At 38.4% G+C, this 15341-nt stretch overlaps 1 protein-coding gene across 1 annotated transcript in view; it reads left to right on the plus strand.

The window, feature by feature from the left end:
• The window catches only part of EFNA5 (ephrin A5), a 195812-nt gene that overhangs the window by 158117 nt on the left and 22354 nt on the right, over positions 1-15341 (plus strand). The window contains exon 2 of the mRNA XM_030467506.1: positions 1215-1507. Within this exon, the coding sequence (XP_030323366.1) occupies positions 1215-1507 (293 nt within the window). The remainder of the gene's footprint in view (positions 1-1214; positions 1508-15341) is intronic.

The raw sequence follows: 15341 nt of genomic DNA on the forward strand, positions 1-15341 counted from the left end.
ACCTGCTTTATGGAAGCATTAAATCCGTCATGGTATTAAGCTCCCAGTGGAGGCAGAGAATTTGTTCCCATGGTTTCTTCCGCATACCATGGCAATACTTTTAAATTAGAGAAGAGTAGATTTAGACTGGGTGGTAAAAAGAAGTTCCTTACCATGGAACTTTTAGTGCCCAGGGAGGTAGTTGAGGCCTTGTCCATGGAGATATTCAAGGTGAGGCTTGATGAGGGTCTGAGCAACCTGATCTAGTTGAGGGGTGTCCCTGTTTACTGCAGGGGGGCTGGACTAGATGACCTTTGGAGGTCCTTTCCACCCCAGGTTATTGTATGATTATCTGATGCTATTTGAGATACTGGAGAGGTAATGTAAGTGAAAAATAGCAGTGAGAAAGAAGGACACCCTCCCCACCCTCAGCAAAAGAGGAGCCCCCACATCTCTAAGGAGACCTCAGTAATAGTAATGAAGTGCATCTGGGCTGGTACTTGCATTACTTTGCTCAGCTGACACTCATTCAGAACTGTCACGTTAGTGTGAGTGCTGATAATTTGAATCATTTCTGAACAGAGCAACATTTCCACATGTGTGCTTTTGGCAAAGGAGGTGCACTGCTTTTCAAGTATCCTGAAAAAGCAGTACAGGCTTTCCTTTGCATCTTGACAGACAGCTGCTAATAATGAAGAAAGAGTAAACCTGTTAGTGCTCTTGTGGTAACTGTAAGCAGTTGCAGTCAAATCAGCTTTCAGTACAGGAATGATTGCTGCCTGATTCAGAGAAGAGGATGTGTTTCGTTATTTATTTGTGTGTGCATAGAGATGTTTATATATAGACTCTGATTGGGGGAGGCTGATATAATTTTGGCTTCTTATTGTTTCTTTCTCCTGTTAGAAAATAACAGCACAACTGAATAAATCAGATGCTTGCTTTGTTCAATAAACTGTAAGGAAGGATAGGATATAACTTTGTGTGTTGTATGATATGCAAGGGACTAATTTTGTAAGAGAAGAGGGCACAACCATTATCGAGAAGTCCATTTGATCACAGACCTGCATAAGCAATCTCTGACAGCTCGGTGAATTGTAAGGATTATTTCTGAGTGTGAATGTGCATGGCTGGAGCAAAATAGAGTGCCATTAATGGTGCCCCTTTTATGAGACTGTTACCCTGCAACAAAATCATTCTGAGTTAATTGTGCTTATGAACTTTTCCTGTGATTTCAGATTCCAGCGGGGTGACTACCACATCGATGTCTGCATCAATGACTATCTGGATGTGTTTTGCCCTCACTATGAAGATTCGGTTCCAGAAGATAAGACAGAACGCTATGTTCTGTACATGGTAAACTTTGATGGCTACAGCTCCTGTGATCATACCTCCAAAGGGTTCAAAAGGTGGGAGTGTAATCGGCCACACTCCCCAAACGGACCATTGAAGTTCTCAGAAAAGTTCCAGCTCTTCACTCCCTTCTCTCTAGGATTTGAGTTCAGGCCAGGACGGGAATATTTCTACATCTGTGAGTATATATAGACATTTACCCCCGTTGCACAGCAGGTACAAATTTTTCAGCCATGCTCTGTGAAAATACAGGGGGCCAAACGGCATGTAATGCAGGTGTCTTGCAGTGAACACAAGCTTACATATCCCCAGATACATCAGATAGGAATCCAGATAGTGTAAATGAGATTAAATCATAGCTTCTTCCTTCACATGAAACAGCATGTCAGCTTGTTCACTGAACCGTGGCTGACGTAAAAAGCACTATTACATTTATTCCAACACTCTGAGGAGGAGGAGGAGGCAAGAAGGGTCAGATGAAAGCTATCACCAAATATGAGGAAAAATAATTAATCTTTTGCCTGTAAATTCTGGGCTTTCTTGTTTGCTCAGACAAAGTATTCTAGTCTCTGTAGTATTTATCAGCCAAAAAAAGGTGAGGTCTCTAGTTTTTTAAGTGGTATGGATGCTGATGTCAGTAGCTCAATGGTATTAAAAATTAAAATTTACTAGGATAAATGCTCTTAGCATCAAACCATGCTCTTTTTTTCATCCTTGCTTTTTCTTCAGACCTTTTATTCAGAAAACTGATTCTTTCCATGTTGGCTTTGTGGGGTGCAGGTGACAAGCAGGGGACTGTAAATGGGTTCACCTTCATGCCTCCTTCTCAAACACCATCCCCAAACTCTGAACTCTTCTCTTCTCTGGACAATCAGAGGAGATGCAGGGTAACATCTGGGCTAAAGGAAGTAAAAGCAACAGGAGGTTAAAAAACAGTGGGTTGAGCTAACTGATTCCATGGCTCCACTGTGCAGATGCTGCTGCTTCAGTTATCATTTGTTTAATCCTTCAATAGAGATCTTATTTCATCAATTTGTTTTGTACCTGAATCTTCTAGTCCTAACAAGTTTTGACAGCTCCAGCAAGAGTTTTAAAATGTTTTTTAGTGTTAGACTACAGTTTAAAGCTTTAGACAGACGGTAGATCCCAATAAATATTGCCTTAATATGTGTAGACTTTCTACTGTGGAACAGTCATTCCGCCTCATTTCACCAGAGAAGCTGAGTTTGTATGATCCTTGTTTTTCAGCCTCATTTTTTTGGCATTGAGATTTTTCTCTTCCCTTTCTAAATCTACAGGGAAATATATAATAATAGATTGTTTTCCATTAGTTTCTTTTGCTTCCAGTGAATAACAACCTATAATAAATGATGGCTCAGCCCAGGAGAACAGTGCCTTTTTCTTGTGCTTACTTGAAATAATAATAAAAATAAATATTAATAATTTAAAATATTTGAAAATTGAAACTTTGGATAATGTTCTAGGATAAATAAGTCTGTACTGTATAGGCCCACTATTACTTGTGTCACTCACAAAAAATTCCTGTTAACTTCAAAACCTCAACAGGAGTTTTGTGTCATTTAAAACTCTGATACTGGGGGTTTTGGTGTGTTTTGTTTGGTTTTGTGTGGTTTTGGTTGGTTGGTTTTTGCTGTTGCTGTTGTTTGTTTTTTTTTTTCTAATTCTGTTCCTGATCATTATTAGTGAGACAACAGGAATAACTAAACTAAGGAATGCATTCTTTACTATCACATGGTCTCAATAAAATGAAGCACAGAGGTGGCATTAGTACCTGCAAGCACTGGGAAAAAAAGTAAAAAACAAAAAACCCACAAAAAATTGGTTTTCTAAAATTTAAAAAAGAAAAAAGAGATTTTTAATGAAGGTTAAACAAAACATTTAGATGAAGGCAAAAATATGAGAAATATCAGCTTGGTCTTTCTGGCTAGTAGCTTCATTGTTAAAATACACAAAATCCACTAAACTCAAGCAAGATCTTACTTTTCAATTACACCTACGTTGCTTATGCCTGGTTTTCCTCATTTGTGGTTAATTTTAATATTTCTAAAAAATCTTTATGTATTTTTTATAATACTCATTTAACGGCATCATTTAACTGTTAAGGGCTTGCTTAAAAACACTGCATAACAAAAATATTACATGGCTCATTAGGTATTTAGCTTTAATACTGTCTGCTCAGTGATTTTTCAAAAATCTTAATGGTTTACCTTTTAAGGATGTTACTTGCCTGTCTTGCTTGTGTTATTTCTAGAAAATGCAATAATTTGAAAACAATCACTGTTGCTTTTATTGAACTGTTGGTTTTGAAATTGCTACTTTTCTTTCCTATGCCAGTGCCTTCATGTATTCCTCAGATGAGCTTGGATCTGCCTTTCTTGCATGTTAATTCCAGAAAAATGCAAGAAACAAAATCTGTCTCTCTGGTATCAAGTTTATATTGAAGAAATGAATTCAGCATTGCAGACATGCAATCAACAAGTACTGATGGAGGTTACTTTTGAAAGAGGAAAGGTCATTAAATATTTATAGACAAATTGACTTTTATTTAGGTAAGGGTTACAATGAGGTGCTGGGGAAAATAAATAATAAATCATAATCTGAAGCCTTAGTTATTACATAGTACTTAGCAAGTCCTCCCCTCAGGCATGTTAGCCTGAAAAGAGACAAAATAGTATTACTACTGAAACTGAAAAAAATGAAACAGAGAGAAAGCAGCAACTAAGTACTTGGTGATATGACCGTGATTTTGACATCCTTTGGAAGGGAAAATAAGTTTGGGTCTGCAGGTTAAGGTCGGGTACCATGTAAGATGAGATGAACAAAAAAGCAAGACAGGAAAAAAGTTTTTTAAAATGTCTATTATGTACTCATATAGTTTAAAATTAATGTATCCCTTTGATTACTCAATTGTGTTTTATTTTTATAAAACACATATTTTTATGCTAAGTGTTGAATAAAATATAAGTAACAACTTAGCAACTAGTTGTTCAGAGCTGCTGAAATAAACAAATGAGGGTACAACCAGACTGGCATACAGTACTACAGAATCCTCCCCTCACTTTCCAAACCAAGCTCATGTGTTAATTTGAGTTAGACAACGTTGCTCTTTTCTTGAAAGCAGTTTATAAGGTGTAGTGTCAGAATTAATCTGTAACATATGGTTTTGTATGAGCAATCAGTCCAGTTATTCCATCAAATAAGTCTCCGTGTGACCTGATTTATCCATAAGAGATCTGTGCTGTCTTTATCATACTATCTGCACCAATTATGCGTTTTTGGAAAATTTTGACTCTTAGTTCTTTGAGGACGTTTGAAGGTGTAGGTATGTTAGTTCTCAGATTTTGAGTATGACTTACTTGAGGAAATTCCTACTGGTAAAGTAGACACTGTAAAGAAAGCAGGATGACTACTCAGTTGCATCCTGAAGAATATAAAAATCTGTAGGTTTACTGTAGGGTTACTGTAAACAGTACATCTAATTGTTAGGTTGCTTACATTTTCTGGAGGAAGTCAGCTGTTACTTCTGTTATTTTATCCCAGATGGGGTTGTGCAGTAATATTTTGCTAGTAGTAGTCTAGAAAAACTTTTTTTTTCATCCAACATTTAGAATAAAGTGGTTTCCCTCTAAGCAATCATACTTGCAAAGACAAATCTCTTGACCAGCAAACTGACCTGGGCATAAGTGGCAAATTACAGCATCTTGGAAATTCAGAGAAAGCACAGTCACAAGCACATTTATCAATGTAAGTGTAAAGACAATGTCAGCCTGATTTTGAAGTTGTCTTTATGTAAAAGGCTTCTTGATGTTCAGTGCACCTAGTACTGATTCTTCTTCAGAGCATTCTTAGAGTTGTGAGGAAGACAGTATTTTCTATTTGAATGACAATACTCTGTATATCTCAGAGTTTCTTTTCTTCTGTTTTTAGTTAAAATAAGTACTGGGTATCTCTTTGCAATCAGTCATTGTATAACTTATATATCTGCTTGTTCAGGCAGTTTGTCATTTTGCACATTTCTAATGCTACTTGTCTCACAAAATCCTTGGTGAAATGTCTATTAGGCTTCTTGACCAATACCCATAGTACCTTTTCCTGTAAGACAAAAAAAGACTATTCATACATGAAAAATAGATTATTTTGCTTTTTCCTCTAATCATAGTCTACACTTGTTTTAGGAGATACTTCAACAAAACCCCTATTTGTGTAGGTTTTCTTCCCTAAGATCAGTAACTTAAATGCTGGAAAAGGCCTTATTTGGGTGTTTTTCCACCTTAAATCTGTCAACACTGACTCAAAGGTTTGGCTTGGGACAGTTTGTACTTTAATTTTTATAGAGTTGTACAAACAGCAGGGAAATAAGTAAAGCCAGTCTGATGATCATAGAATCATAGAATCATAGAATTGGCTGGGTTGGAAGGGACCTCACAGATCATCGATTCCAACCCTTTTACCACCGTTGCGGTTGCTAGACCATGGCACTGAGTGCCACATCCAGTCTCTTTTTAAATATCTCCAGGGACGGAGAATCCACTACTTCCCTGGGCAGCCCATTCCAATGCCGGATTACTCTTTCCATAAAGAAATTCTTTCTAATATCTAACCTAAACTTCCCCTGGCACAACTTAAGACCATGCCCTCTTGTTGAAAGTCGTCTGGCAAAAGAGACCAACCCCCACCTGGCTACAGCCTCCTTTCAGGTAGTTGTAGAGAGCGATGAGGTCTCCCCTGAGCCGCCTCTTCTTTAGGCTGAACAGCCCCAGCTCTCTCAGCCTCTCCTCATAGGGTCTGTGCTTGAGTCCCTTCACCAGCCTGGTTGCCCTCCTTTGGACCTGCTCCAGGACCTCGATATCCTTCCTGAACTGAGGGGCCCAGAACTGGACACAGGACTCAAGCTGTGGCCTCACCAGCACTGAGCACAGGGGCAGAATCCCTTCCCTGGACCTGCTGGCAACGCTGTTCCGGATACAGGCCAGGATGCCATTGGCTTTCTTGGCCACCTGGGCACACTGCTGGCTCATGTTCAGCTTCCTGTCAATCCAGACTCCCAGGTCCCTTTCTGTCTGGCTGCTCTCAGCCACTCTGTCCCCAGCCTGTAGCGCTGCATGGGGTTGTTGTGGCCAAAGTGCAGGACCCGGCACTTGGCCGTGTTGAACCTCATCCCATTGGAATCAGCCCAACTCTCCAGTCTGTCCAGGTCCCTCTGCAGAGCCCTCCTGCCTTCCAGCTGATCCACGCTCCCCCCCAGCTTGGTGTCATCTGCAAATTTGCTGATGATGGACTCAATCCCCTCATCTAAATCATCAATGAAGATATTGAACAGAACTGGGCCCACCACTGATCCCTGGGGGACACCACTAGTGACCGGCTGCCAACTGGATGCAGCCCCATTCAGCACCACTCTCTGGGCCCGGCCCTCCAGCCAGTTCTTAACCCAGCACAGGGTGCTCCTGTCCAAGCTGCGGATGCTGTGGGAGACGGTGTCAAACGCTTTGCTGAAGTCCAGGTAGACCACATCCACAGCCTTCCCCTCATCCACCAGTCGGGTCACCTGATCATAAAAGGAGATCAGGTTGGTCAGGCAGGACCTGCCCTTCCTAAACCCATGCTGGCTGGGTCTGATCCCTTGCCCATCCTGCAGGTGCTGTGTGATTGCACTGAGGATGATCTGCTCCATAACCCTGCCAGGCACTGAGGTCAGGCTGACAGGCCTGGAGTTTCCTGGGTCCTCTTTCTGGCCCTTTTTGTGGATTGGCAAGACATTCGCCAACTTCCAATCATCTGGGATGTCCCCAGTGAGCCAGGACTGTTGGTAGATGATAGAGAGAGGCTTGGCAAGCTCTTCTGCCAGCTCCTTCAAGATGATATATCTTGCTGTGCCATATTCAGCTTATGCAGGGGTAAGTGGAGTCACTGTATGTACTCTATAGGATAAATTTTATTAAAAATTGTTTGTGGAAAAGATTGACTGAAGTAGCAATTATTTTGCTTTGGAAGTGAAGACTGGATATGTCTCTCAGCAAGTGGTAAAGGACCATCTGTCTTCAGTTCAACAGGTGTTAGTTAATGAAAGTACTGATGGTGTTTGTGTTTTCTCATTGCTTTTGGAAGACAGAGGGTCAGAAGACCCCTTTTGCAACTCTCTGTCTGGACATCCTGGTTTGCACTAAAACCTAAGAAATTAATGTTAGCTAAAAAACATTATTAAAGAATGCTGAGGGAATTGCAAACATTTTTAGTATATTTCTTTTAGGGATACAGTTTATTGCCAGGTGCCTCATTAACTTTTCATCAAGACCTGATCGGAAATACTGATGCTGCTTTGGCAGCATGGGGCTCAGACATGCCACTCTACTACAAATCCTGCTTTGATAGCTGGTTTACCAGAATCACTTGAAATGTTCTGAATGAAATCAAAGTAGCTGAAAGGGTTTGATAAATGTGTACTTGAAAAATGTTTTTGTGTGGTAACATTAGACAGATAAGGAAGGTGACCTTTAAATGTGAATTTATGCTTAGCCTAGTGTGTAGATTAAAGGACAGGTTTCTTTTAAGAAAGCATCAGAAAAATTAAGTGCTGGTCCTGGAAAAAAAAAAAAAAGTAAAAAAAAAAAAAAGGAAAAAAAAAAAAAAGGAAAAAAAAAAAAAGGAAAAAAAAAAAGCAGAAACAGTTACCACTTTCTAGTAGGTTATGATGTTGGTAGTATTAGAATCCGCAAATGGAGTGTTAAAAGCTGTTGAATAATTTGGAACTCAGGAGCTACCTATATAGGAAAATCAAGAGAAAACCCAGGGAAGTAATAGGTTTTATTGGCTGAGTTTTTCAAAGGGAATGAATGTCTTCCTAATAACAAGTTGAAACAAAAGGATTTAAGGATTTGGATTTAGGTGCTTCAAAAATTCAGCTGCCATTATGATACTGATAGTAGCAGAAATACAAGAGAGAAGGGTGTATGGCATATCTGCAACTTTTAAAGCTGTCTCACAACTACGTTGTTTATCTTCACCTCTATAGGAAGGCCAGTGACTATTGTTGAATTTTATTGAAGGACTGATTTTTAATACCAGAAGAATGAGGGAATGCCTCCAGATAGAAAGGATGTCTTGTTTTCCTTTTCCTAACGTTCAGTGGAGGCCAGTTCATTTTGTAGTAAAATAAAGCAAGTATGGGATGTTGTTATGTGATCATAAAATCACACAAGATGTACTGCTTAAACCTTGGATAAAAGACCTTAGAACAGCATTAGGAACTTGATAAGGCCATATGGTCTTGAGAGAAATGGTGATTGAATGTTCCATACTGGTGACTATGGATTGCTGTAACTGTTAATATTTGTGATTCTTATAAAAATCCCATTTGAATTTCTTAAAAGTATTTAAATTCCAATGTTCTGCTAGAAGTACGATTGAATGAGTTGCACACGGCCCTTTGAATCCTGACCAACCATTTGTCATTTCTTGTTTTAAGTCAGTTTTTATGTTCAACAGCTGCAACTTAACATCTCAGAGGTGGCTGCATTACAGTGGTAGGTGAGGCTTTTAGCAGTCGTACTTCACTGGTATGATGAGATTAATAAAGTGATGCATGTATATTTCTTGGATGAAAGAACTCATAGGAGTGGAGAGTAGTGTTAATAATTATGTGAGAATTTACAACTCTGTAACAGTGTTCTAATTTGATTTCTGAGCAAACTGAAACCTGTTTAATGAGCTGTTGTATTAGACTTATGCATTTTGTAACATGGAGCAGATGTCAACAGAAACTGAAATAATATAGCAGTGACATTTGGAATAACTGTTGTACTTCATTGCCTCCACATCATCATTGTGTCCCTGTTCCTCAGACTAACTCACCAAGGCAGTGCTTTTTCTGGTCATGTCATGTGTCATGACACAAACAAAGCATTTCTGATTGTCTGCATCCAATAGACCAAAACGAAACTTCCTCAATGAAATAATGTATCTGAGTGTAGAGCAATTGGCTGATGATCCTGTTTCATAAGTAAATATTCAACTTTCAATTCCATATTTTCATAAAGACTTGTATTGGAAAAAACCAAACTTTCTAAGTTACCTTAACCCTTTGGTGTTAGCGGAGGCTGTAGAATATGAGAATGCTACAGAATTTAAATTATTTTTTTTTTCCCCCACAAATAATGCATTTAATTCAGACCAGGTAGCCAATACTCTGGACTGAAAATGGTACATGCCGCTATTGCTCCAAACTTCAAGATTCTTGGCAAGTCAACAGAAATCATAAAGAATAAGATTTTTCAGAGTATTCAGAAATGGATAGAACTGCTTTATTCTAAAAAAATCCTTCAGACTTCCACATGTTTTCCACTTCTCCTCAGAAAAACAGTAGGTCATTCTCAGATTTCCATTACTGGCCAAACAAGATTTTTACTGCCTCTACAGTCTTCCTGGATTCCCTTCTACATCATGGATATTTAATATTTAAAGTATCAAGTGATATAGCCAGCTAGACACAGCACTGCTTTAGGGAATTAAGAATGGCTTGAAGGTTTATCAGAATCTCACAGAATCTCAGTCCACAAAAGTAACCAGGCTCCTGATGATGGGTATGGGAGTAACACTGCTGTTATTCACTTCTGGGAGTGAAATGTTCTTAATTATTTGAAGGATAGTCAGAATGGCAGTGTATTAATCAATTTAAAGAGCCCTGACATTTCAGTTGTACTGGCATTCAAAATGTGTTCAGGGAGAAATACACCAGAGCAGTTTAACCTACATTATATTTTAAGAGTTGTAGGTGGGGATATTAGATTTCTTCTTATTTGTTTTTTGATGTGTCTGCCTCTAATAATAGTAGGTCATCTTACTGAATCTTGATGCCTGTATCATTAAAAATTGCATGTGGTCTACTTATCTCCAATGTTGTAGGGTTTTGAAGAAGATACTAGCTATGAGGCACTGAAAAATGCTTGAAATGTGTCCTACAGCACAGAGCCCTATGCTGGGACTGAAGTCAGGATCCCTGGTAGCAGCTGCAGCAGGGTTTGCTGTCTGTACCCATGTAAATGTATTTATACAAGAGAAATCTTGAGCAGAAGTAAAGTAGCTTTAATGTCTGTCTCTCTTAAGCATCCTGGGGACTGTAAAAGAATGCAACCTGTCCGCTTGGAAACGGCTTAGTATTAACTCTGCTTCTGGCTAGTGACACAGAAAAGTCATGAACTTGGCTTTCCCCAGAGGAATGGAGTTACAGTGCTGCTTCTTTTGGTGGTGGGATCTGACTTCCTTAGGTCCTTTCTGTAAACAGCAACAAGAAACAGAAAGGAGTAATGGCATACTCAGAACTCTCTAGGCACATCAGCAAGGTAGAAAATGTCTTTCTCAGAGAGGTGCAGGAGCAAAGCGTATGTTTGCTCAGAAAAAACATTCCAGGGAAGGTGATGACAGTGTTCTGCAGTTCAGATGTGAGCAACTGACATGAGTAAGTTATTGTTTAGTAATTTATTTTCTCAAATTTTCTCATATTTTGCAAGACTTTTAAAATTATTTTATCAGAAGTTGAATATACACAGGCAAATTATAATGCTACTGAAGTTTAAAATTAACAGTCACATGTAACAATATGTTTAAAGTTTGTGTGTAAAGAGACAAAGATATTAGTTGTCAAGCCAGTTATCTGAAGCTTTGAAATAGAGGTATTACTTATTTTTGACCATTGATAGTGGTGTGTCTTCTACCTGGGTCTCACTGGAGTAATCTGTGTGATCACAAGATCGCCTCTGAGAAATGAAGCATCTGCTTTGCAACTGTTTGGTGCTGTGCTGGGATGTGCCCACATTCCAACCCACATGCTTTGATTTTCAGACTTAAAATGAAAAAGTTTTAGCTGTCTGCCATTGTAGCACTAAAAAATGTTACCGACTAGGTAGTGAAAGCATCAGCCGTCTCATGGCCTCACAGTTTGTTGTAACAACTTTGTACAAAAGGTGCTAGTTCCAAATTAGAAAAGGAGGGCTGTAGGTAGCTTTCACTGCTGACTCCTTCCCCCCTGACCCAAGCAGAGTTACCAGCCAATATGTTTAGAAATTATTGCCAAAGTTCTCACCTCCAGTGCTGCACTTGTGGTAGCTTTGAATCATATGTATGTTTCTAAGCAAAAATGCAAGAGCATTTTTTGTTTGCAGTCCCACTTGAAATATTCACTGGCAGCTTAAGAGAAACTGTGTAAATTAGTCACTGTCACGTTTAGGCATTAGAAGTGGAATTAGTAATTCATATTAATCACAAGTGTTTCTCCAGGTTTTATTAACAAGCAGATTGGCTGCCAAAATGCTTTCTGGAAGGCATTTTTCACTCCCTACTGCCACAGAGAATAGAGCAGTTATTATGGGCATTTAGATAAAGATTAACGGTTTCAGCAATACATTTGAGGAAAACTGTATTTTACTATACAGTCCACTTCACTGCAGACTGTCACTGCTAGTATGATTTGTTGCCTTCTTGATAAAATTATACAGTGGAGACAGAAGATGGTGTAATTAATTTTAAGAGAAGAAACGGGTTAATCAGCAAAGCAGAATGAATTTGAAAAACTCAGCCAAGCCCACATTTCTTTTTTGGCAAGTCCAAACATCCTATAGAAGTGAGATGTCTATTGAACTGCTGTTTAAACACATTCATTTAAGTTCATCAGGTCTTCATGCTTTCTCCATTTTTTTTTCTTTTGTCCACATTGTGGGTTTTTTTTGTTTGGTTGTTGTTGTTGGGTTTTTTTAACCTCAAAACATCTTCACGTATCCTTGTACAAAGAGCAGTGCATGTGACCACTGCATACTCCGTGCATCTACAGGTAGTTCTGTGGAGTACTGTAGGAGTGGTCCAAGAAGTCAGTTCAGGATGTTAAAAAAATGAGTAGAATGATAAGAAAGAGCTCAAAATTAATACCGTGGGGCTTAACAGTAATGAGGGGCAGTCTGCCTACATGACCTTCAGACTGTATGTGTTTTGGACAGACAAAATCAATTTTCTACCATTCTACTTCTTAAGATTACCCTGTTCCAAGGAATTAAAGAAAGAACATGCTGTATTTTGTTTCTTTATGGCCCTTTTTTCTTCCACTTTTGCTCTTTAGGATGGTATAAAATGAAAGAAATCAAGACACAAGTGAAAAATAAGCTGTTCGTTGGAAAGGAGACAAACAAGAGTCAAAAGAGGAAAAAAAAGTAATTACAGAGAGATTCGAAAATTAATTGATTGGTAGCTTTGACAGTTTTCATTTTTTGTCTGGGATCCTGTGAAAAGAAAGTATAGTCACAAAAATAACATTTCTTCCTAATACTTCTTTCTCTCAAAAAGTCATTCTCTTAGAGTCTTAGAGTCTTCCTCTTAGAGTCTCCTCTGAGAGGAGAGACTCCTGAAGCATCCTTAGGTTCCAGTTATTCTCAGTGAAATGTTTCACAAGAAAAAGGCAGAATAAAATCAGTAGAGGTAGTTTCATTTCCCCCAAGAAGTTACTATGGTTAATTCTCAAACTGTAATGCGGATGGCTTCTGATCAGCATGAAACTTAAAGAGGTTTTCACAGGAATGATTCTATTTCATGGAGGTTTTAGAACATGGAGTTAATGTCTCCTTCTTTCCCCAAAATTAACAAGGAGCAGCTGGTGAACTCAGTGTAATCTGGGAACTCGGTCATACCCATTGCTCTAATATAAGCATGTGTGAAACATAGATTGAATCTGTTTTGTGAAGAACTTATTTGTTTTTTTTTTTCCTTGAGGCTGTTTGTTGTCTTAGAGATACTGTCCTTTCAAAAATTACAAAATGTCTGTAACAATGTTTGCTTCTGTACTCACTGATTTTTTTTCCCTATATTTACCATGTGTTTATTTAGCAGCTGTTTATGAACTGTGTGCTTTTATATGTGCATATATAAAAAATATAACACTTATAACACCCATATAAAAAATAGTAACATCAAAATGTCGCATAATGTTTCAGTCTTCCATAAAAAACCCCAATCCTTTTGTGTTAAAGGCTTTAGCTATTGCGATTTTAAATATAATTTTGTCAAAATAGAAGCATATTTATTTTTTCTCTACTGAAAACTATTTGTAATATAGCATACCAGAGAAGTGCCTCTTGAGCATTATCTTATACTTCCATTAGATTATCATTTTACTCCATGTGAGGGGTGCCTCATCATAGCATACGGATTTCTGCGAGGGAAGAGTTGAGTCTGGCACTAGTTTCTTCACTTCTGGGACCGATGACAAGATTCAGGGAAACGATAGGAAGCTGAATCAGGGAAGGTTTAGGTTAGGTATAAGGAAAAGGTTTGTCACTCGGGAAGCAGTTGAGCAATGGAACAGGCTCCCCAGGGATGTGGTCACAGCACCAAGCCTGCCTGAGTTCAAGAAGTGTTTGGATGACACTCGGGCACACAGTGTGATTCTGGGTGTGCCTGGTTGGACTTGGTGATCATGATGGATCCCTTCCAACTCATCATATTCCATGGTTCTCTGAATCTCTATGGGCTGACCTAACCAGTTGTTCCTGCTTGTCCTCAATGTAGCATAACTTTGTCATTACCACTACATGTTGCTTATGCTTTTGTAAGTGAAAATGAATTTACAGATAAATTCAGCTCTAGTTAAGATAGGGGACTCCTTGCAGTGCTTCTGAAGCTAGAGGTGTGATTTGAGGTTTTAATTTTACTTCCCTGCTCTGCTTAGTTCTGCTCCCCTTTTCCTCTGTCATAGAGCCCTAGGTCTTCAGCAACTGAATTCTAGTTTGAATAAAGGAGACCATGAAATAATAGTGTGTGTGGGAGATTTCAAAACTAAGCAGTAAGGGGTTTTTTATGCCATTTCATGAAGAAAGTTTTTTATTTGTATTTACTGCTGGATCTGTTTCAAGATTGAAAACTAAATAGGTATTGTGTACATGAATTAGTGCTATAAACTATTAATTTGATTTATGTTAACTGGACTTGTACAAAAAATTTCTAACTGCACACAGATTACTTGATCATTAGGGGTTTTTTTACTTGATTATCAGTGGAAATTGCATTGATTTTGGTGCATCTGCATTTTAGAGTATTTTTATTTAAGCTTTAGAGAACTGCTCTGAAATGCACCTGAACACACCAATTTTAAAAAACAAAAAAACCCATCTCACAGTCCACCTCAACCCGGGGCAGATACAATATATGTAGCTTATACTTTGTAAATTGCACATCCTGCTAGTCATTGGTCCCAGTCCAAAAGCAGGTAAAATGGATTGTATATTACAGGCCATATGTACAAAGTGCTTAGCATTCTTGATTAAAGTAATAATTTTAGAAGTACTTAACTGTCACTTAGGTCTAGAAGTAGTTGGCCAGGTTTCTAAAATGCTTTGCACATGAAGCACTTGACTTCTGAAAATGTGATCTCTATAGAAGATTGTAAACATCTTGAAAGATTGTAAGTTCTTTTGAATGGTATGTTTGTGCTTTACCAGTTGTTGTTTTTTTTGGTTGGTTGGTTTTTTTGTTTGTTTAAGTCCAAATACAATATTTGTGTCAACTTGAGCCCCATTTCTGCTCTCCCACAATCAAGGTCTAAGGTAGTCATTGAGTATTATTGCAATTTTGTCCTTATGACACAAAGTGCAACCATTAGCTTGGAAGCACATTAAAGAGTCACTATGGTGTTAATATGGATTGAAAGAGACTTCAAAGTACAATATTTAATGTTTAACTGCTTTTTTAAACAACAGTCTCTCAAGAGCAAGTGTGTGTGTCTCTAAACAGGTAATGTTTTAATCAGAAACACAAAGATGGGGAGATCAGTAATAGAAGGAGCTGGAGCATTGGACTGTCATGGCCTTTTGCTGAGGTGCTTCACTATTTAACAATCTGATTTCCTGTATGACTTTTGTCATAAATCGTGTAGCAGAACTCTGACATTAAGCTGATGGGATTTTTTTTTTGTGAGCCCACAGGTGGGTATTTTTATCAGAAGTCAGGTGGGAATA

This window comes from Calypte anna, chromosome Z (assembly GCF_003957555.1).
Source record: "Calypte anna isolate BGI_N300 chromosome Z, bCalAnn1_v1.p, whole genome shotgun sequence".
NCBI classification, from domain to species: domain Eukaryota; kingdom Metazoa; phylum Chordata; class Aves; order Apodiformes; family Trochilidae; genus Calypte; species Calypte anna.